Source organism: Syngnathoides biaculeatus, chromosome 10 (assembly GCF_019802595.1).
Source record: "Syngnathoides biaculeatus isolate LvHL_M chromosome 10, ASM1980259v1, whole genome shotgun sequence".
NCBI lineage: Eukaryota > Metazoa > Chordata > Actinopteri > Syngnathiformes > Syngnathidae > Syngnathoides > Syngnathoides biaculeatus.
This window is the reverse complement of record NC_084649.1, coordinates 6,944,064-6,968,488: the sequence shown is the minus strand read 5'-3', so window position 1 is coordinate 6,968,488 and position 24,425 is coordinate 6,944,064. Positions and strand designations below refer to the sequence as shown.

The 24,425-nt window shown below is 43.4% G+C and overlaps 1 protein-coding gene across 1 annotated transcript; it reads right to left on the bottom strand.

Annotated features, from left to right (window-relative positions):
• Positions 1–136: 136 nt before the first annotated feature.
• On the bottom strand, positions 137–21,655 carry mustn1b (musculoskeletal, embryonic nuclear protein 1b). The gene is made up of 4 exons (XM_061831284.1): positions 21,337–21,655; positions 3,584–3,656; positions 3,375–3,498; positions 137–720 (listed from the first exon to the last, which is right to left on the bottom strand). Exons 2-4 carry the CDS (start codon positions 3,590–3,592, stop codon positions 608–610), a joined length of 246 nt encoding a protein of 81 aa, XP_061687268.1. The 5' UTR covers positions 3,593–3,656; positions 21,337–21,655; the 3' UTR covers positions 137–607.
• Positions 21,656–24,425: the final 2,770 nt, after the last annotated feature.

The following is a 24,425-nucleotide window of genomic DNA, read 5'->3' as shown; positions in this document are numbered from 1 at the left end:
TACTATAGTATATACTTCATCATGGTGGTAAATGACCAAAAATGCATTGACATTAAATTGAAAACATTATTAAAAAGTCATCCAAGCCGAAGAAAGAATCTATTCCTTTTATTTTTCAATTCAATAGCCAGTGGCATTTGAATTTTATGGCTTCATTTGTGTGAGGCATGCTTGCTAGAACGTACCTTTAAAGAGGGGAGGTCATTATTTGACAGTTCCTTTGAAAATAACTTCCACTCACAAGAACATAAGAGTCAGTCAATGATTAGAGTGTTTGTGGACTAATATTTTAACCAATAAGAGAAAATTAGTTTTAACTTACAAGAATATTTTTATTTAGCAAAACTGAAAAAGAATAGGAGCAGAAAAAGGGAGCAGAAAATTAGTAGCAAGTATTGACTGAGAGCCCATTGTGTGACTCATTCACCAAGGTTGATACACTGTGCAAATTGCAAAGTGCATCAGCTGATTAAATAAGGTCCTGTTTTGTCAATATACAACATACTGAACTTCTGCTACCAATTGCAATATAAAAAGGAAAACACCATGAGAAAACTATGAAAAAACAGGGACGAGACTACGCAGAGTATTTGAAAGCAATGACGAGCTACTTATTGAACACGCTGGCTCCTGGGCTTTTGGCAGCAGGCTTGCCCAGGGATGTCTCGGTCCCTGTCCTGACATTGCTGAACACCGATGGCGCAACTTTGCCCATCCGCTCTGAAACAATAAAAGAAGGGCAACATCCATGAGTTACCGACGCAAAACAACAATATGTGACTCTCTCTAATCATATTCTAATGTGTAACTCCAATGTTAAGTATGTGAGTGGACAAACTTGAAAAGTCATGAAAATAATCAAGGGATCTGAATTATGGAAGTAAATATGTGCCACCAGGATTTGAATTAAAAATGCCACAGAAAATTTTACATTGTAAAATTCACATTATTTCAAAGTGATCACATTTTCAAAAGCTGTATTTCAGTTTAACTTTTCAATGTCAACAAATTAGCGATATAAAAAAATTCAACCTTTAAAATTCAAACGCAATATTTTCAGTCTCCTGAGATTCAACTGGCTACAGTTTGCTGTCTGAAATTCACCGTCTAAAGTCAGTGTTAAGAAGGCAGGGTTACTTCAGGTCTTCTTAACAATGAACACTGAATTTAAACGGTGAATTGCAGACAGTGAGTTGTAGCCAGTTGATTATCCATCCATTAATTTTCCAAGCAGCTTATCCTCACAAAAGGAGTGCTGAAGCACATCTGAGCTAACTTTTGGCAAAAGACAGAAGACACCCTGAACTGGTCGCCAGTCAATCGAAAGGCACATACTGACACAGTCACTGGTGGGAACTGAACTCCCGCGGCCTGCACCAAAGTCAGTGAAAAAGGTTCACTCAGATTTAAAAACAGAACCTTGAGACCATAATCAATCATTAAAAACTTTGCAGCAGAAATAACACGATATATACTGTATATAACAAGCAGTCATTCACATTTGAAAAATGTACGGGTGTGGTCAGTCATGCTCGCAGATAAAGTTGCCGGTGTGATTAGAAATGGAATCTCAATACCTTAAAATAACTTACTTAGACGTGTGCATCGCCACGACTGCCATAAATAGGAGGCTGGCTTGCTAGAATGTGCCTTTATGTGCGTGCGCTCGACATATTGGCCACACCTGCATAAAGCGACGAGGTGGATGATAGTCGAACGTTATCTTTTTTTTTTTGGGCATGCCATCACAAGATCGACCAAAACTGCCTTGCAATCGACGCATTGAGCACCCATGGTGTAACTGAATTTCCTTTGACATGGGTCATTATGTTGATGACTTTCACATAAATGCGCTCGCAGTACCTGAAGAAGCTCTGAACATGCGCTTTTTGCATCACTTTCGGACATGCTCAGTACGGTTAACTTGCATTTCCTGTTTCCAGGTGAAGACCGATTGTTGAGGAGTAGGCTTGTTTAGTTATCGTTTATGAAATAAACACGTAAATTAATGTCTAGACTACACAAAATAAGCAACATCTTTCAATATCATTTTTTTGTACTCATAAATTTTCTGCGCGTGAGTTTTCGTGCTCAACTGTGCAGATTTGCAAGTCCAAAAGCAGTTGTACTCATCAAATGTGAGTGACTGAAATTTGTTAAAAAAAAAAAAAAGGAACAGGTCAATTATTAGTTGTCTATCTTAGTAATTCTCAAAGTGTAGTACGTGTAGCACTGGTGCTACAAGAAAGAAACATTGAATTAAATGTTCAAACTGTGTAATATATTAGTATATATAGTTTTAAATGTTTTTATTAAATCCAGTAGAGTTCAGTACATTTTCTAAGGGTGAACAGTGATTTAACTTTTAAGTGCATGAAATCTTTAAGAATGGTTTGTTTTTCAACATTAATTAGGTATAATTTTCAATGTAATTATATACAGAACATCAATTTCCAGTACTGCTTATCCTCACAAGGATTGCGGGGGTGCTGGAGCCTGTAACAGCTATCTTTGAGCAAGCGGTGGGGTACACCCTGAACTGGTCCCCAGCCAATTGCAGTGCACATAAAAACAAACCAGCAGTTGCATTCACACCTATGGGCAATTTAGATTTGCTTTATTTTGATAATGATCTAGTGATAAGTATTTGATGGTGGTCAGGGAATTTGATTTTGAATACTTTGCAAATTTTTTTTTTAATTTAAAACAAAAACACAAGTGATATTCTCTATTTTCACAGGAAATAAGAACATGTAGTTTTTGCTTGTTATAGCTGTAAGAAAATGTGATTTTTCTTTTGTAAACAATGTGTGGATTCCCACCAAATCCTACCCAAATTGCACAAGGGGAAAGGATATACCGGTACTGTATAAAGCAGCAGATCATCTTGTGGTCTCATATATATGAATATCTATAAACATTTCAGAGTTCTAACGTGGGCCTGTTGTGTAGTCTCAAATTCAGAAGTGAAATCCAACCCTAACCCTGCAAGTTCTATACTCTTCTTGTATCCTCAGTGCCAGTTGTGAGTAGTTTTGAAAAAAGCAAGAAAGAAAACACATTAACATGACATTTTACAAAAGTGCTCTAAAAGAAACAATGTGGTTAATTGGGCTAAATATGCCTAAATATTGGATGAGTCTGATTTGGGGCACATATTGTTTGATCTGTCTTGTACGCTGTGTCATTGTGTGCTGACACTTGGAATAATACCAAGCCACCCTGAAAATCAATATCGATATCTCAAAAAGCGTTGGTGGGAGTTTGCACAATCAATAGACAAACACACACACTGACGACAAAATCCCCTCTTTAGCAGAGGTAATTCACTTTAAAAAGGAAAACGTCTTTACAAAGAACAAGACATGACTTACCGCACTCCGCCATGACCTCATAGGTCTTACTCTTGACTTCCCCCTTCAGGCCCAGTTTGCTGCGGGCCCCCTTCAGGTCCTCCTCCTTCATGGGTGGGCGCTTCTTCTTTTTAACTTCGCCTGGCTAAGACGGAGACAAGCACAGAAGGGAATAACATTGCTATGCAGAGCATGTTAAAAGATCAAAAGTCCATTTCCAGTGATTTTACCTGTGACATGGTGCTCCAAGTTGTCGTGTAGGATGTTTTCAGCGTGTGTGCTCCAAGACTACCCCCTGCTAGCCTGACGTGATATATATATATATATATATATATATATATATATATATATATACAGACACAGTGAGTGACTCAGGCCCGCTACAGGGTGTATTATTAGCTGTGATGTGAGTGATGGAGCAGCTGGAATCTGGAGTCTCCAGTTGACTTTGATGAGCTGTAGGACAAACTCAAGTCTTCCCTCACCACCTCTCAAGACACTCAATGCCATTGAGATAAATTCCTTTATATTGCACAAAGAGGGAACACCTGCCACAGAAAAAAATGGTTTAGTTCTGAGATAATGTCTATATTACCCCAGAGAACCCAAGACATCCAAATCCTCTTTTAAATATGTGACCCCATGGGTTCTCTACGGTTAAAGATGTTGTGTGCCACCTCATGGTTATGCTTTGCGTCAGAATCTTGCTCAGACCAAATCCAGTGAAGAACAAAAGTATTTGAACACCCTGCTATATTGCAAGTTCTCCCACTTAGAAATCATGGAGGAGTCTAAAATTTTCACCGTAGGCGCATGTCCACTGTGAGAGAGATAATCTAAAAAGAAAAATCCAGAAATCACAATGTATGATTTTTCAACGATTTATTTGTGTGATACAACTGGAAATAAGTATTTGAACACCTGAGAAAACCATCCATCCATCCATCCATCCATCCATAATGGATCACTTTTCCGGGTCGGGTCACGGGGAAGTAGCTTCAGCAGGGATACCCAGACTTCCCTTTCCCCAGCCACTTCTTCCAGCTCTTCCGGAGGGATCCCGAGGCCTTCCCAAGCTAGCCGAGAGACAGTCTCTCCAGTGTATCCTGTGTCGTCCTCGGGGTCTTTTTCCGGTGGGACATGCCCGGAACACTTCATCAGAGAGGCATCTAGGACGCATCCGAATCAGATACCCCAGCCACTTCATCTGGCTCCTCCCAATGCGGAGGAGCAGCTCCTCGACACTGAGCCCCTCCCGGATGACCGAGCTTCTCACCCTATCTCTAAGGGAGAACCGGGACACCCTGCAGAGGAAACTCATTTTGGCCGCTTGCATCTTGTTCTTTCATCACGACCCACAGCTCATGCCCATAGATGAGGGTAGGAACGTAGATCAACTGGTAAATTGAGAGCTTCGCCTTTCAACTTAGCTTCCTCTTTACCACAACGGACTGATACAAAGTCCGCATCACTGCAGATACTGCACTGATCAGTCTATCGATCTCCCGCTCAATTCCTCCCTCAGTCGTGAACTGTCACGAACGGGGCACGAGGGTGGACCCAAATGCACGACTCCAGAGACAAGCAGACAGTGCAGAGGAAACCTTTATTCGGTCCAAGGTCTAGGATCAGGCAGACAGTCCAAACAATCAGAAGTAATAGTACGGCAGGCTTACGAGGGTGGTCAGTGGACAGGCGTGGGTCGGTGCACGGAGAGCAGAAGTCAGTTAAACAGGAGTGCGGGAACGAGGCAACAAGGACGACGATCTAGCGGAGGACAAGTCGTCCCCCAAGTCCTATATATACTGGGTGTCATCAACTGTATCACGGTGCAGGTGTGCTCTGACTAATTGGCTGGCCAAGCCCAGCCTGGGCAGGAAGCCCGGAGCATGACAGTACACCCCCTCCCCCCTCAACGGCCGGCTCTGGACGGCCCAGGAGCATCAGGGTGAGCCGCGTGAAAGTCCCTGATGAGGGAGCGGTCCACGACGAAGCGGGAGGGGATCGCTGCCAGATATATATACATAAAATCGGTGACAAAAAGCAGTCTTGGCGGTGTCCAACTCTCGCGAACGAGTCAGAGTTATTGCCACCAATGCAAAGCAAACTCTGGCACCGATCGTACAGGGACCGAACAGCTCGTATCAGGGAGTTTGGTACCCCATACACCCGGAGAACCCCCCACAGGACTCCCGGAGAGACACAGTCAAATGCCTTCTCCAAGTCCACAAAACACATGTAGACTGGTTGGGCGAACTCTCATGCAACCTTGAGGATCCTGCCAAGGGTGTAGAGCTGGGCCACTGTTCCACAGCCAGGACAAAAACCACATTGCCTCTGAGACTTGACTTCCCAATGGACCCTCCTCTCCAGTAGCCCTGAGTAGGCCATAAAAGGGTGGCTGAGGAGTGTGATCCCCCTATAGTAAGAACACCAATCGAGAGGCACTGTCCCCAATGTCCACGTGATGTTGCAGAGGTATGTCAACCAGGACAGTCCCACAACATCCAGAGCCTTTAGAAACTCTCATCCACCCCTAGGGCCCTGCCACCCAGGAACTTTTTAACCACCTTGGTGACCTCAACCCCAGCTATAGAAGAGCCCACCACAGAGCACCCAGACTCAGCTTCCTCATGGGAAGTCGTAATGGTGGAACTGAGGAGGTCTTCGAAGTATTCTCCCCAATGACTCACAACATCCTGAATTGAGGTCAGCAGCGCCCCGTCCCCAATATACACAGTGTTGACTGCTTCCCCCTCTTGAGATGCCGGACGGTGGACAAGAATTTCCTCAAAGCCGTCCTGAAGTCGTTCTCCATGGCCTCACAGAACTCCTCCCATGCCCAGATTTTTGCCTCAGCGACCACCGACGCCGCATTCGGCTTGGCCAGCCGGTACCCATCAGCTGCCTCAGGAGTCCCACAGGGCAGAAATGCCCATTAGGACTCCTTCTTTAGGTTGAGAGCATCCCTCACTGTTTGTGTGTCCACCAACGTGTTCGTGGGTTGCCACCTAAACAGGCACCGACCACTTTCCGGCCACAGCTCCAGTCGGCCGCCTCAGCAATGGGGGCGCGAACATCGTTCACTTGGACACAATGTCCCACGCCTCCTCCGGGACATGAGCAAAGTTCTTTTGGGTGGGTATTGAAATTCCTTCTGACAGAGGAATCTGCCAGCCGGTCCCAGCAGAACCTCACAATATGTTTGGGCCTGCGACGTCAGACTGGCATCTTCCCCACCATCGAATCCAACTCACCACCAGGTGATGATCAGTGAACAGCTCCGCCCCTCTCTTCATCCGAGTGTCCAAGACATGCGGTTACAAGTCCAATGACACAACCACAAATTCGATCATCGAACTGCGACCTAGAGTGTCCGGGTTCCAGGTGGACTTGTGAACACTCTTATGCTTGAAAATTCAGTTTGTTATGGACAATCCGTGATGAGCACAGAAGTCTAGTAACAAAACACCACTCAAATTCAGATCGGGGAGGCCGTTGTTCCCAATCATGCCCTTCTAGGTCTCACTGTCTTTGCCCACGTGGGCATTGAAGTCCCCCAGCAGAATGATGGAGTGGCCAGAGGGGGCGCTCTCCAGCACTCCCTTTAAGAACTCCAAAAAGGGTGGGTACTCGGCACCTGTTTGGTGCATAAGCACACACAACAGTCGGGACCAGTCCCCCTACCTGCAGGCAGAGGGAGGCTACCCTCTCATCCACTGAGGAAAACCCCAACGTACAGGCTCCGAACCGCGGGGCAATAAGTATACCTAACACGAGCTCGCCGTCTCTCCCTGTGGGCAACTCCAGAGTGGAACAGTCCAACCCTCACAAGAGGAGTGGTCCCAGAGCCCAAGCGGTGCGTAGAGGCAAGTACGACTATACATAGTTGGAATTTCTCGACCTCACGCACCAACTCGGGCTCCGTCCTTGGCAGAGAGGTGACATTCCATGTCTCTGGAGCCAGTTTCTGTAGCCGGGGATCGGATTGCCAAGGTCCCCGACTTTGGCTAATGCCCAGCTCACATTGCACCCGACCCCTACGGCCCCTCTCACAGGTGGTGAGCCCATGGGAAGGGGGACCCATGTTACCCTTTTGGGCTGTGCCCGGCCGAGCCCCAGGGGTGCAGGCCCGGCTAGCAGGTGCTCGTCTTTGAGCCACGCCTCCAGGCCTGCCTCAGAAGGGGGGCCCCGGTGACCCGCGTCTGGGCAAGGGAATCCAAGTTCCAATTTTTGTAGTCATCATGCGGGTTTTGGAGTCGTATTTTGTCTGGTCCCTCACCTAGGACCTGTTTGCCATGGGTGACCCGACCAGGGGAATGAGGCCTCAGACAACTTAGGTCCTAGGATCATAGGGACACACAAACCCCTCCACCACAATAAGGTGACGGGTCGAGGAGGGGACCTGAAAAAAACAATGTTCATATTTGGTACAGTAGCCTTTGTTTGCAATTACAGAGGTCAAACGTTTCCTGAAGTTGTTCACCAGGTTTTCACACACTGTAGGAGGGATTTTGGCACACTCCTCCACATAATCTTCTCAAGATCAGACAAGTTTCTGGGCCGTCACTGAGAAACATGGAATTTTAGCTGCCTCCAAAGATTTTCTATTGGGTTTAGGTCTGGAGTCAGGCTAGGCCAGGCCACAACCTTGATACGCTTCTTACGGAGCCCCTCCTTTGTTTTCCTGGCTGTGTGCTTCGGGTCATTGTCATGTTGAAAGAGGGTTGTTGAAAGAGGTTGTACCCCAAAATCTCACAATACATGGCCACGGTCATCCTCTCCTTAAAACAGTGCAGTCGTCCTGTCCCATGTGCAGAAAAATCACCCCCAAAGCATGATGTTACCACCCCCATGCTTCACAATAGGGATGGTGTTCTTGGGGTGGAACTCATCATTAAGTCTTCCTCCAAACACGATTAGTGGAATTATAACAAAAAGTTCCATTTTGGTCTCATCTGACCACATAACTTTCTCCCATGACTCCTCTGTATCATTCAAATGGTCATTGGTAAACTTAAGACGGGCCTTGACATGTTCTAGTTTAGGCAGGGGAACCTTCCACGCCATGCATGATTTCAAACCATGGCGTCTTAGTGTATTACCAACAGTCACCTTGGAAACAGTGGTCCCAGCTCTTTTCAGGTCATTGACCAAGTCCTGTCGTATAGTCCTGGCCTGATTCCTCACTGTAGGAATAATTGTGATCATAATTATCATACATTTGCTTCCAATAAAGAAATGCTTTGCTCTGCCCTAGATAACGTGGCAGCCTCCTAGCAGGAGATAGCAAGAAGAAAAACATCTAATCATCAGAACTGTTAGAACTGCTGCCTGTTAAAGAAATGATGACAACAGATGTATTCAGCAATCTTCCACACATGAACAAACATTTACACCTTGTTTCAAACTGTTTTGATTGTCGTCTCCTTTTTGTAACATCCATGTAAACAAGTGGTGTCTCAAAACTAAATAAATAGAGGTGCCGAGGAGAGGATAATCAGAGAGTGCAGTGGTGAATTGTACAAGAAAGTTCGTCTCCTCTCTCCTCGCGAGACTTGAACTGGTGTCTTTGCTTCCTTTTTTGTCCTGTTTATTGAATGTCTGATTGGTGAACCTGACATTTACTTGGTCCTTCAAGCCGGATCTCAAGATACCTGAGGTTTCCAGGGGCCGAGTTGACGTGCAGGCAAAGACCGTGGCCACGGCACTTGAGACCCTTTCTGGGACTGGGCCTCGAGTTTACGCCTGGAGGCTGAGGGTTGACGAGAAGCCGAAGGAAGTGAAGACATCTTTGGTGAGTAGGAAACTCCCACACTCATGAGGAATGAGTGAATGCGCGTCTGGGTGACTGCGGCAGAACCAAACCTCAAGAATACTAGTCACTATCGAGTAGACTAATTAGTCTATAAAACTGAGAAAATGGCAACGTGTGTCCTGTACGTGAGATCCGTGAAACGTGTGCATGTGTAAAAGTGTGAGTGGAGGTTCGCTACCTCATTTGAACAGGAAATTGAGTGACAACTGTTTGAGGATGCAGAGGTAAGAATTCTCCGCCACTTGTGGTAGAAGCTTGAGAATTACCTCAAACAGAACGTAATTGTCACTCTGTTCAGGGGGAAGTCAGTATAGTCACCCAAGGTGAACCACTGACTCCAACAGGGGAAAAACAAATAGCAAAATAGTTGATAAATAGCAAAATAGTTGAAACACAACATCTGAAAAAAAATAAAAATAATGATGTGTAAGGACTAGAAGTTTGCAGAAAGCAAATGTCCTACTAAAACAAAACATCTAAATTTGTGGATAACACAATATGACTTTGCTGGCCAGCTCAACATACACACAAAAAATATATATAGTTAACCTGCAGGATAAAATAAGAGAAACACACACACACACACAAAAACAAAAAAAAAACAACAACAACAAAAAAAAGATGGACTCAAGATGATGTGAAAACGGCCATAAAAGGTATCACATCTCATAAAGTTGATGTAAAATAATTCGTCCAGGGAACGGAAGACTTGAGAAAATCTTACCACTTAAATGATGTGGAAGTACAACAAATCTGGATGACAGCAAAGTACTTTCTCACAGCAGCAGGGAGTTCAAGCGTTAATATCGCGCACTTCTACTAGATTTAAAAAAATATATATTTTTTTTTTTTCTGCCATTGGAAGAGCAAAATAAAACAACAATGAACCATTTGAAGAATATAGAATTGGAATAAATGCATGTTTTAAAGCAAATAGTGGCATTTCTGAAGATCACACTCCAGGGAGTGTGTATCAAGGGCAATTAAAAAAATGCTGTTCATGAGAATTCAAATAATCCTATAAAACAATGGATTGAAAACATTGGGTTGACAAACTGACTGGCAACCTGTAACAATATGTTAACCAAGCACTACACGCAGAAAGTGTGCTACAAAATAAGAAAAAAAAAATTGACACCTTTCTGACAGAAAAAGGAGAAATTTATGGAGCTTTATGCGAAACATTTAATAATTGTGGCCGCAGATGAGGAAGAGGCAGCCATCTCCCCATCAAAAATGTCACAACTAATGCTCCCAAAATGCAACTTTTTAATTTCTCCCATATGTTTTTTGGGAAGAGATGGCTTGCTGAAACTAGGACTGCGCTTAATTCCCTCTCTGACAGGAAAAATAGAAGTAAAAAGAAAAAAAGGAATTACTGGGAAGACAGTTAAATATCTTACAAAATAGGAATCCAGCGCTCTATTATTACACCTTACATATTCCAAACAAACCTCCCACAAGAACAGGAGATTTCTTGCTGCAAACAGCTCAAGACGTGATTGAACAACCACAAAATGACGTAGGAAGTGACTCATTGCATGTGACAATGTAGTATAAGATAAACTTATAACAGCCCACACCAGACAAAATCATGATTATCTGTACTCAGATGGTATATCAGTCGTGGTGACAGGAACAAGACTGACTGACAAACTAAATGATGATGTTATGACTTCTCTTCCAGACCTGTTCTCTGATCCAGAAGATTACAAGTAATTAGTGCTATATTTTCCACCGAGTGTAAGCCGAAAGGGCAATTAGATGATTTAAAGATTCGAGCAAATGTAGGATAAACAGTAGGTTAATGTAGAAATAATTCTAAATAGTATTAAGTAACTGTTTCTGCCTGCAATGAAGAAATGCTTTGCTCTGCTCTAATTCAGTTACTGTTTCTGCCTGCAATGAAGAAATGCTTTGCTCTGCTCCAATTCAGTTACTGCTTCTGCCTGCAATGAAGAAATGCTTTGCTCTGCTCCAATTCAGTTACTGTTTCTGCCTGCAATGAAGAAATGCTTTGCTCTGCTCCAATTCAGTTACTGTCTCTGCCTGCAATGAAGAATGCTTTGCTCTGCTCTAGAAAACGTGGCAGCAAATGTAGGATAAACAGAGGGGAAATGTAGGAATAATTGTGATCATAATTATCATACATTTGCTTCCAATAAAGAAATGCTTTGCTCTGCCCTAGATAACGTGGCAGCCTCCTACCAGGAGATAGCAAGAACAAAAACATCTAATCATCAGAACTGTTAGAACTGCTGCCTGTTAAAGAAATGATGACAACACATGTATTCAGCAATCTTCCACACATGCACACACACATGAACAAACATTTACACCTTGTTTCAAACTGTTTTGCTTGTCGTCTCCTTTTTGTAACATCCATGTAAATAAGGGGCGTCTCAAAACTAAATAAATAGAGGTGCCGAGGAGAGGATAATCAGAGAGTGCAGTGGTGAATTGTACGAGACAGTTCCTCTCCTCTCTCCTCACGAGACTTGAACTGGTGTCTTTGCTTCCTTTTTTCTCCTGTTTAATGAATGTCTGATTGGTGAACCTGACACTCACCTTTCTAAGGATCATTGAGACCCCATGAGGAGATATTGCGCATGGGGCTCCACTCCGATTGAGATTGACTGTCATGTTAGCTTCTTCCATTTTCTGTTGCTCCAACAGTGGACCTTTTTTCACCAAGCTGCTTGGCAATTTGTCCGTAGCACTTTCCAGCCATATGGAGTTGTACAATTTTGTCTCTGGTGTCTTTGGAAAGCTCTTTGGTGTTGGCCATGTTACAAGTTTGAGTCTGACTGATTGTATGGGGTGGACAGGTGTCTTTATGGAGCTAACGACCTCACACAGGTGCATCTGATTTAGGATAATACATGGAGTGGAGGTAGACTTTTAAAGGCGGACTAACAGGTTTTTGAGGGCCAGAATTCTAGCTGATAGGTGTTCAAATACTTATTTGCAGCTGTATCACACAAATAAATAATAAAAAATTCATACATTGTGATTTTTGGATTTTTATTTTTAGATTATCTCTCTCACAGTGGACATGCACCTACGATGAAAATTTCAGACTCCTCCATGATTTCTAAGTGGGAGAACTTGCAATATAGCATGGTGTTCAAATACTTTTCTTCACAGTAAAATTATGATCTGGGGGGAAAAAAAAGACAGTCCCTCATTTTCTTCAAATCATTATCGCTGGGATTTGGGTTTTATATTGTTAGTTGTTAGAAAAATAATACAAAAGACAAAAATATATGATGAAAAACTCTAAAAATAGCGAAATCAGACAACCTGATATTTTTTTGGTAGTCTCTCCTCCCCACAGCTATATATTGTTCATAACCCACTGAATTTGAGATAAAAAGTTATGTCTACCTTTTACATTAAAAAAGGATTTCTTGAAAAAAAAATTGATAACATTTTCACAATTTCAGTACAGATTTTCTGATGAAATAAAAATAAGACTTCTTCTTCTTCTTTTCCTTTCAGCTTGTCCCATTAGGGGTCGCCACAGCATGTCATCTTTTTCCATGTTAGCCTCTCCTGCATCTTCCTCTCTGACCCCAACTGCCCTCATGTCTTATCTCACAACATCCATCAACGTTCTCTTGGTCTTTCTCTCGCTCTTTTGCCTGGCACCTCCATCCAGAGCACCCTTCTACCAATATACTCACTCTCTCGCCTCTGGACATGTCCAAACCATCAAAGTTTGCTCTCTCGAACCTTGTCTCCAAAACATCCAACTTTGACTGTGCCTCAAATGAGCTCATTTGTAATCCTATCCAATCTGCTCCATCCGAGTGAGAACCTCAACATCATCATTTCTACCACTTAGTTCTGCATCCTGTTGTCTCCTCAGTGCCACCATCTCTTATTAGTACATCATGGCCGGCCTCACCACTGTTATATAAACTTTGCCCATCATCCTGGCGCTGACTCTTCTGTCTTCTGTCACAAAGAACACCAGACACCTTCCGCCAACTGTTCCACCCCACTTGGACCTGTTTCTTCACTTCCTTACTACACTCTCCATTGCTCTGTATTGTTGACCCTAAATATTTGAAGTCCTCCACCCTCGCTATCTCTTCTCCCTGTTGCCTCACTCTTCCTCCTCCGCCCCTCACATTCATGCACATATATTCTGTTTTACTTCGGCTAATCTTCATTCCTTTCCTTTCCAGTGCGTGTCTCCATCTTTCTAATTGTTCCTCTGAATAGAATAGAATTCTAGCTGATAGATGGGTGTTCAAATACTTATTTGCAGCTGTATCACACAAATAAATCGTTAAAAAAAAAATCATACATTTTGATTTCTGGATTTTTCTTTTTAGAATATCTTTCTCACAGTGGACATGCACCTACGATGAAAATTTCAAACCCCTCCATGATTTTTAAGTGGGAGAACTTGCAATATAGCAGGGTGTTCAAATAATCATTTTCTTCACTGTATTCTGTTTTACTTTGGCTAATCTTCATTCCTCTCTTTTCCAGTGCATGCCTCCATCTTTCTAATTGTTCCTCCACCTGCTCCCTGCTTTCACTCCATATCATAATATCATCTGTGAACATCATGGTCCAAGGGGATTCCAGTCTACCCTCATCTGTCAGCCTATACATTTCCACAGCTAACAGGAAGGGACTCAGCGCGGATCCCTGATGTAGTCCCACCTCCACCTTAAATTCTTCTGACACACCTACGGCACATCTCACCGCTGTTCTGTTGCCCTCGTAGGGGGGGGCAGCCACTTTTACTATGGACCCATACATACAAAAACCTTGTGTTACTGGGCAGCTTTTGTCTTCTTCTTTGGCTATCCTGCCAGAAGACACACGTCTCCTGTGGGGCAGATACCTAGATAAGACCCCCGGACGTCTGTACTGTACATTCCTTTGTAATAAATCCATTTGCTGTTAACTTTTTCTAATCATTGGTCATATATTCCTCGACTCGTGAACACGTGTAGGGTCCCAACTCGCAAATCCCTACTATTTGGTGACCCCGATCGTAAGTCGAAGGAGGTAGACGAGCGTTGGCCGTCGACAAATGAGATAAAGAGAGACATATGAGAAACACAGGAGTGTTATATGGACAAGTCGAGGGTAGTCGTCTGTGCTTCTGACTTCTCCAGGTCGCGGCCAAAACCAAAAGGTAAGCAGAAGCTTGTTTACTGTCGAATTCTGCATATTGAACTGCCTAAATTTGAGAAGTCATTGTTATCAGATTGTTCATGCCTTATATGAGTTATTGAGAATCAGAGAAAAAGGGATAAAGAGAATAAGAGATAAAGAGAAGTTGTATATCCCGTCGTATGACGTATATTGTGGATGTACAATTGCACTGTGAGGTTTACCTGTTACACCGAAGGGGGATGGGATCCCTTAAAAACAGAGGGTTTGCTGTCGGTTTGAGCCTGGGACATCGCAAGGGGGCGTACGAAAAAAACGAATAGTTTTGGCTAATTTGTTGCGTGATAGGAATTTGGTTGGGTTTTGTCGAAGAAGAGTGACCACTAAATTAAATAAATAATCATGGATGTTGAATTTGATCATGAATGTGCTGAATATAATCCAAGTAAAGATGAAATGTACATTGAAATTGAGCGGCAAATAATGCTTAATGTTGACAAAAAGAAACAAGATAAAGAAAGGAGGCGCGCATTAAAATAATGGCAAAAGCACAACTTGGGTAAAATTCGCGATTCAGACAAACTGACGAAGTTATAGGATATTGACAGAGACTATGTAAATATAATATGAATATAAATGTAAGACTATGAAAGATGTAAGCGACATATTAGATAAGGGCTCATGGAACTTAAAGAGGTGAACAGACAAAGGCGCACTGCGCATTTAATGATGGTGACGGTGACAGACGTTGGAACGGGACCAGAAAACTACCCGGTGCTGGTAAGGTGGCATGTGACGTTGAGGGCATCAAGGAGCCCATGAGGAAAAGAAGATGGAGCTGAGAAAAGTTGTATTTGATATGTGGAAGCGAGTGAAGGACTGCAAAAACGAGAAAGGAGGCACATCGAACACGCACACATGCACGTGCCCTGAATCACACGTAAGTACACCACACACACACACACACACAAACACAGAGGAAGTGAGAGGCGCTGAAGGGGGGTTGGTGAAAACAGTCTTGTTGATTTGATGTGAAGCGTCCTCTTGCATTGGAAATAACACATTGACTATTATATTATTGTTATTATTATATATTATATTACTGCAGCATGGTGGCGCAGCCGGTAAAGTGTTGGCCTCACAGTTCCCGGGTTCAATCCCAGACCTGCCTGTGTGGAGTTTGCATGTTCTCCCTGTGCTTTCCTTTCCTCCCAAAAACACGCAACATTAGTTGGACAGTCAAGGTTGCCCCTCGGTGTGATTGTGAGTGCGGTTGACTGTTGTCTGTCTCTATGTGCCCTGCGATTGGCTGGCAACCATTTCATGGTGTGCCCCGCCTCCTGCCCGTTGACAGCTGAGATTGGCTCCAGCACTCCCCGCGACCCTCATGAGGATAAGCGGTAAAGACAATGGATGGATATTATATTGTATTATGATATTATATAACAAGCAAACAAAACGCTACAAAGTTGAAAACTCTTCTTTTTGCTCATGCTTTTTATAATATTTCCACTTTTTGATCAAATTACTTGCACTGTATGCGGCTTTAATTGCTTTTTTAAAATATTGTGTTTGTCATTTTTATTGTTTTTATCCCATTTTAAATGTTTTATCTTTTTGTTTTCAAATGCCTGTAATCATATAAAGTTACCTCTTGTATGAAATGCGCTATACAAATAAATTTGCTTTGCTTTGCTTTCCTTTACAATGATGCCTATGATAGAGGCTCCAGCAGGTCCAATATAAAAGCCATTTGATCTCAAAAGATGTTGATTGTCTTGCTCGCTTGTTTCATCTCTCTTCTGGTGGTAATGCATGGCTGTCTAGTTTTGTGGAAACTTTACAGGGGTATACACTCTGCATGGGAGACTGGAGACAAGCAGCATCTAGATCATGCACCAGAATTAAACACCGAGAAATCGAGACAACTGCAGGTAAGCTTAACGTACCCAATGCAACTATATTGAGAGCACACTTCAAGCGTCTGGCCGCAGCTATCAGAGAGAGGTTCCCCACTCCTGTTACAGCCGCACCCACTTATTTCCCCTATGTTAAACAACCCACTTGAGCACTTGACTAAGTTTACTAAACTTTGGACTGAATCGACTGCACATCACCCTGGACGGTCTGGTTAGGAAGAGGTTATGTTCAGGACTGCGATCCTGGCAGGTCTCCCTGAACCAGTACAGACCACTCTTAAAGCTGACCCTGACCTCCTGTCCGGAGATGAGCCTAGATTTAGACGACACTTAGTGCATCACCTCAAAATTTATTCAAGCCAACAACAGGGTCTTCCTCTTTTTCTTTCGGCTTGTCCCGTTAGGGGTCGCCATAGCGTGTCATCTTTTGCCATCTTAGCCTGTCTTTTGCATCTTCCTCTATAACCCCAACTGCCCTCATGTCTTCCCTCACCATATCCATAAACCTTCTCTTTGGTCTTCCTCTCGCTCTTTTGCCTGGCAGCTCCATCCTCAGCACCCTTCCACCAATATACTCAATGTCTCGCCTCTGAACATGGGGTAATAATGAAATTACTAAACTCCTAAAATAACTCTTTAAATTACAAGTAGCACAGGACGTAAAGGTCCAAAATCACACCAGCCGTAATTTATTGGCGGGCACGATCACCTCGACAAGCAGGTGGGTTCTAGGGTAATAGTGGATACGCAGGAAGGCGTGGAGGGGCTGGGGGGAAGAGTGCATCATCAACGTGATCAAGGGTGTTTTGGTTGTGGTTCTCTCCATCACTGGATTAAAGACTGTCTTACAGCTCCTCCACCTCAAGGTCCAATTCAAGGTCAGGGTGGCTGATCCAACAACCTAGGGGGCCAAGGCAGAGGCAGACAGCTTTGGCGGCCCACCTTGGCAGCAGGATGGACAGCAGCAGGTTGGACAGTACCACTAGGGGTGCCCGGGAAGCCAGGGGTCCAGCGATGCAGGTGCCATGATCCTCATCTCTGTTGCGGGGTGAATGTGAACACTCTCGTTGACACAGGGGCAACACACTCCTCACTCAACATCTCGCACCCGGACACTTATTGTCACAACATACTGTGCAATTGATGGGCTTCTCAGGGACTCAACAGGCCTTGCAATGAACTCAACCCCTACCGACAATCTTGGCTGGACAGACCTTCCACCATTCGTTTATAATGCCGGCAGCTGACACCGTCTGCCACTCTGGACAATGGCTTATGACACCTGACACGAGGCCCGGCACCTGGGACCTATGGCGAAACGACTGACTCAAATGACTGGGAGGACACACCACTCCCTAACGATCTCCAAATCTACAGATGCATACTGCATCATTGTTCCTGACGCACCTCCGACAACTAATATCACCATATTAGAACACGAGTCCCAAACTAGAGAACACGGACGTGACTACTCTGACCATGACAACGCCGAGTCAATGTTAAACAAACTGCCTAAATCAGTTTGGTCCTCTGGACCCTTTGATGTTGGACATTGTACTAAGACACCAGACATTAAAATCACTGTTTTTCTAGGATCTCATTTTTACAGCCCTCAATATCCTTGACCCGCAGCTGCTAACCAGGGGATGGAGGACACTCTCACTGGCCTGTGGAATTCTGGAGTCTTGGAAACATCCACCTCCTCGTGGTGTACACCACTCTGGCCAGTTTTAAAAGCAGATGGTAACACTTATCGTATGGCACATGATTTCAGAGCCGTTAATGATGTAACGACCACACCAGTGTTACCTCTACCAGACCCCCACAGAATGTTGTCTACCATCACATCTGATTTGAAATACTTAACAGCGATTAATTTGGCAAATACATTCTTCTATTTCCCACTTGCACTCGAGTGTAGACACGTGTTTGCATTCAAATATCAGGGACACAATTTGCAATAATTCAGGTTGCCACAAGGCTTCAAAAACGCACCTGGAATTTTTAATCAATGTTTGAAATCATTGCTGCAGGATCTAGAACTCGCAGACGGATGTAAGATGTATGTTGATCTCCTCTTGGCAGCCCCAACAGCAGAGTGACCTTCTTGGGCAGAGTGGTGTCCTCTGAAGGATCCACTATGTCCTCGGAGCATCGTTCTTCTATTCTACAGATGATGTGGCGGTTGTTCCTGAACACTTCAAGGAAGCTCTTGGCCTATTACACCGTACACGTAGGTCCAAGCCTACCTGGCTCGGTGCTGACGACCCCACCTAAATTGATGCTTTTGGCGTCCCCCGTGGTGCCCCAGATGAGTATAAACTGCCTGATCAGGTAGTTTCCGTGTAGATCAAGAGAGGGAATGAAGACTATTTTACTTTTATTTCACTTTCATTATTTGCTTAAATATGACCTTATACATTTAATCAACAGAAAAAGTGTTGTCCCTTTGCTAATCAGACAAGAATGTGTTGTGGAGCCGGTGGTTGTCCTTGATCTTTGTACGCAGAAAAGTGGCTGGTGCCATCCTCCTCTCCCAGGCATTGCTGTGGAGACAAACGACATCCGATAAGGAGCGGAAAGTTACTATCCCGGCCCAGGACCAGACTGCGGGGGGCAGCCACTTTTACCATGGACCCATACATATAAAAACCTCGTGTTACTGGGCAGCTTTTGTCTTCTTCTTTGGCTATCCTGCCAGAAGACACACGTCTCGTGTGCGGCAGATATAGATAAGAGCCGGACGTCTGTACTGCACATTCCTTTGTAATAAATCCATTTGCTCTTAACTTTTTCCTCATCATTGGTCATATCTTCCTCAACTCGTGAACACACGTAGGGTCTAAACTCGCAAATCCCTACAGTAGTCCGTCATAGGCTTTCTTTTGATCCACAAAGACACAATGTAGCTCCTTCTGACCTTCTCTGCACTTTTCAATTAGCATCCTCAAGGCAAAGAATGCATCTGTGGTACTCTTTCTAGGCATGAAACCATACTGTTGCTCACAGATACTGACTTCTGACCTGAGTCTAACCTCCACTACTCTTTCCCATAACTTCTTTGTGAGGCTCATCAACTTTATTATTATTTAGTTATAGTTACTGCTATTCGTGGGGGATTGGGACGTTCAAAAGCTGGAGATAATTTTAACGCTCATTATAATTGTATTCAGTCAAGAAAAGAAAAAAAACAAAACTTCACTGTAGTTCTGTAATGCTTATGCTCACTCAGGTCGGGGGATGCTGGAGCCTATCCAGCGGACTCTGAGGGAGAGCCAGGGGAGACCTGAGCTAGATGCTAGGCTTTTCGGCTGGTCTGACTGCAATGAAATCCCCGCTGGAATACTGCATGTAGCCAGGGAAATCGTAACTGTTTTCTACAGTTTGCGAGCATGCATGATTGACCAACAAGAGTCCTGACCTCAACCCGATAAAATATATTTGGCATGAATTTGAGTGTAGGCTGTGAGCCAGGCCTTCTCACAAATGCACTAAGTAACTAATTTTCACTGCCAAAAAAGTGCTTCAATAAATTCAGGGGGCCAACTGATGGTTAAGAATAGAGTATATTAAGCTAGGCACAATGCAGCAACTTCAAAATAAAAGCTTAAAATGACATTGATGCCCGACGTAGTAATATACAGTACAGTAGTGTTCAAAATAATAGCAGTCCAATGTGACGAACCAGATTAATCCACATTTTCAGTATATATATATATATATATATATATATATATATATATATACATATATACACACACACACATTTTGTTTTTGCTACATGTCAAACAAGTTACCAGTAAAAAAATTCATGAAATACATACTCTTAAGGCTGTGCAATTGGGTGATTTGTGTGTTACAAAATAGCAGTGTACCATTCAATCAGGGAGGTCATCAATTTTTGTGAAAATTTTTTTTGTGAATCAGGCGGTCCCTATTTAAGAATGAAACCAGCACCTATTCATTCAACATTCATTTCTCCTTGAAAGCCTGAGGAAATGATGATAGTCATGAACACTGACCTTAACAGAGGTCAATGGGACCTGCAGGTCTTCAGATGTTGTTCGAGGTTCTTTTGTGACCTCCTGGATGAGGCGTCGTCGCACTCTTGGAGTAATTTTACTTGGTCATCCACTCTTGGGAACGTCTGCGACTGTTCCCACTTTTCTCCTTTTGCGGCTCATGGCTCTGACAGCGGTTCGCTGGAGCCCCAACCGCTTGGAAATGGCTTTGTAATGCTTTCCAGACTGATTTTTTTTCCTCATTTCTTCTATATTTCTTTGCATCATGGCATAATGTATTGATTCTTGACCTCTTGTAGCCTACTTCACATTCTCTGACAGATTCTATTTACTGTAATTTCTCGAAAATGTGCAATTTTTTCCAAACATATTTTTTGAAAAAGTCAATAGAGCGCATTATATTTACTGTAGGTATGGATGAAATATAAAAAATAAAATCACATTGTATAATTGGATACAGGTACATAGTGGTAAAAAAGAAAAAAAAGGTATACATGTAAATTTCGATATGATATTCGATGTCTTAAGTTTCAGATTTATATATATTACGGTAATGTACACCACCAACCTGAACTCGAAACGCTGAGCTCCTGGTAGGGTGCGAGTTTTGCATTTTACGATGGTTAAGATAGGATATTTGTACCAAACATCAGAAACGGCTGCCCCTGAGTTTATTTTAACTTAAACGAGGACAAAAAATGATGACTACAGGGGCTAGTTGCGCAGCCGCTTTTTAAAGAAATGTTTCACCACTCCGGCCGATGACGTGCCCAAACCGGAAGCAAAACAACATGACCTGAAACTACGTAGGACGATCGTATGACCATTTAAAAAAAAAAAAAAAACACACAATTGAAATGTTTTTTTTAATGGCCATTACGCTCATTTCTACGTAGTTTGAGCTTTTTTGATCGCGACCTGTTTGAGCTTTTGTTTTGATCGCGACCTGACGCTATGAAGAGCTACTAGACTGTAGCCAAACGGTGGCAAGAGGCTGCGCTATTAATAAGGTGGACCTTCCCCTCAAAGCGCTGACAATAATGAGGAATAAAGGGAACCTTAGGATTCAAAACTTGTTTCCTCACCCATTCCATGGATAGCACAGAGGATGACATGCAGTGGGAGCAAGATGGGATCACTGTTCATGAATGCAGGAGGCACCAGCTCGCTAGTACGATGGATATTTTTCAGATTGGACGTGATTCAAATGCTCCTTTTGAAGCCTTGGCCAAGGATGTGTAATGTACTGGATAAACTGCACTATGCATAAATATTTTATGCATAAATCTTTAATGCAAAAAATGTTCAAGTTTAACAGTGTTAAATAGTTTTTGTTTAAGACTTTAATATGCGTTATGAACAGTATTAATAAAATGGTGTGCCATCGTTGAGCATTTATTTGAGTTGGTTAAGGGATTCTGTTCTGACAATTGCAGAGACCAGAAAATGTGTGTCCTGTGGCCTGTCCCAAGGTATATACTACCCCTGCATCAGTACATGCACAAAGATCATTATTAATGATTGTTGTACAGAATTAAAAAAAACATTTAAAATAATATTTTGAGGATATGGATAGCAACTAATTGGTGGTGCGCATTCTACATTGGTAGAAGGGTTTCTTGATTATTCAAGGTCAATTTTGGGGGTGCGCATCATACTTCAGGATGCATTTTACTCGAGAAATTGCGGTAAGTGAATTCCTGATTCAACAGGTATGGTGGTCATCAGGTTTGGGTGTGGCCCATGTTGTTGAACTCACCTTCAGGCTTCGCACACGGCCCTAAAAGTCCCTAAAAACCCCAACATTTTCGAAGGTGCATTTAGGGGCCCCTAAAAGACCTTAAAAATCTGCGAAAACCGGTCAAGCCCCGAAAAAGGCCTTAAATTAAAAAAAAAAAATCAAAGGGAGGACCTCTTCCGCCAAAATTCTCCCTAAAAAAAATTAATCTTTTATTTAAAAAAAAAAAAAAAAATAGCCGTCTGGCGTCCAAAACAGCCGGAAATTGTCAACGGAAGTCACCGTGTTCACAACTAGTCGCCATCTTGTCGTCAATATTCCATTGTTCGTTTCCGTGAGTAGGCATTTCACTTCGTCTTCGTTATGACGTAGCATACTTCTTTCATCGATCCAACTTGTATCGTGGGGAAGTGCATTTTTCAAGATGCTTGGGTTGAAAGTATGGAGTTTGGGACCTGGGTTCATCGAGATCCAAAAGATCTGCACATCTTTTACTGTCATCTGTGCAAGCAGATTTACCAGCTTGGAAAGATGGGCGTCAAAGCACTCGAGTCGCACCGGAAAAACAGGAGACACGCTGATTTGGCGAAGACTCTCTCATATTCCGTTGGTATGAATCTGTTTCTAAAATATCAAGATAGTGAAGCATCAACTTCAGGCAGTGGTATTGGCAGTGCATGCCCACCAATAGTTGTCCAGTCATCGACTTCAACCAGCCAGAAGTCAGGCTTTATGATTGTAGTTCAAAACACAAAGACAGACTCGTTAAAGGCAAAGATCGTGTGGACTTTAAAAGTGATCTGCAGCCATTAGAGTTACAAATCTTGTGAAAATAATTCAAAAGTGTTTACAGTCATGTTTCCAGACAGTGACATTGCTAAAAACTACCACTGTGGAGAAAGGAGGACATCGTACCTGGTTACATTTGGCATCGCTGCCCACTTTTCATCTCTACTGAGGCAGAAAGTGAAGGCTGAATCAGAGTATGTCCTCCTCTTTGATGAGTCTCTAAATCATGAGATGCAAGAGAAGCAGCTGGACATTCATGTGCGATTGTGGATTGATGACCGGCTCCGCACTTGCAACCTCACCTCTGAATTCCTGGGACATTCACCAGCAACGAATCTTCTGGAGCGTCTGGACCCTAGCATGTGTGACTTCGGTCACCAAAAGCAGCTCCAGCTCTCGATGGATGGCCCCAATGTTAATTGGAAGCTGTACAAATCAATTCAAGAACAAATAGAAAAGATGACCACCCGCTGTATGCTGCAGACTGGAAGCTGCGGTCTAGACATCCTTCATAACACATTTCGAATCGGTTGCGAGGCAGCTGGATGGGGGGTAGGAGATTTTCTGTCCAGCCTCTACAACTTGTTTCGCGATGCACCTGCCAGGCGCGATGACTTTAAACAAGTCACTGGATCTGACACTCTCCCTCTCATGTTCTGCAAGCACAGATGGCTTGAAAACATTAATGTGGCAGAGAGAGCCATCACCTCTAATGCCACACGTGCAAGATTATTGCGAGGCAGCAAGGACGAAGAAGGTGACCTGCCCAACCAACAGCTCCTTCACTGTTGTTCAGAAAACAGCACAGGACCCCATCTTTGTTGCCAAGCTTCACTTCTTTTTCATGTGCGCCAGGCTGGTGGAACCATTCCTGAAATTGTACCAGACTGACAAGCCTATGCTTCCATTCATCGCAAAGGACATGGGCACCCTCATTAAGACTCTGATGGAAAAGTTCATCAAGCCTGAAGTCCTTAAAGAAAAGGCAGTCTCCCCCACCAGCCTTGTCAAGATTAATGTGGGTGACAAGTCACACTGGGTGGATTTATCGAAAGTAGGCATAGGCTTTGCTGCTAAGAGACTGCTTCTGAAATCTGGCATTGCAACCGACTGTGTAAAGGAGGAATTTACAATGAGCTGCCAAACATTCCTGGTAAACATGATAGAAAAGTTGCTGGAGAAGGCCCCCATCATATAGAGTTCAGTTTGCCTACTAGGATGGATGGACCCTCGGCAGATTGCCATGAAAGATGAAAAGTAGAACAACAAAAAACTCCAATAAACCTTCAACATCATGGTGGATCACAGAATGGTAGAGGAAAGCAATTGCGACAGCATTCTGTTCCAGTATTCCAGATTGAGTGGAAAGATCCAAGAAGATGAGGAGATTAGGGTCGCTTTCTCTGACTTCAACATCTCTAAGGACAGGCTGGACATGCTCTTCCACTCAACTCTGCATCAGCAGGAAAGCCAGCAGTTCCAGGAGCTATGGGGCGTCATAAAGCAGCTGCTGCTCCTGTCCCATGGACAGGCATCTGTGGAACGAGGCTTCTCCAAAAACAAGGAGGTCACCAAGGACAACCTAAGCAAGGAGTCACTGATTGCTCGGAGGCAAATAGTGGAGGTGGTCCAGCAATATGGAGGGCC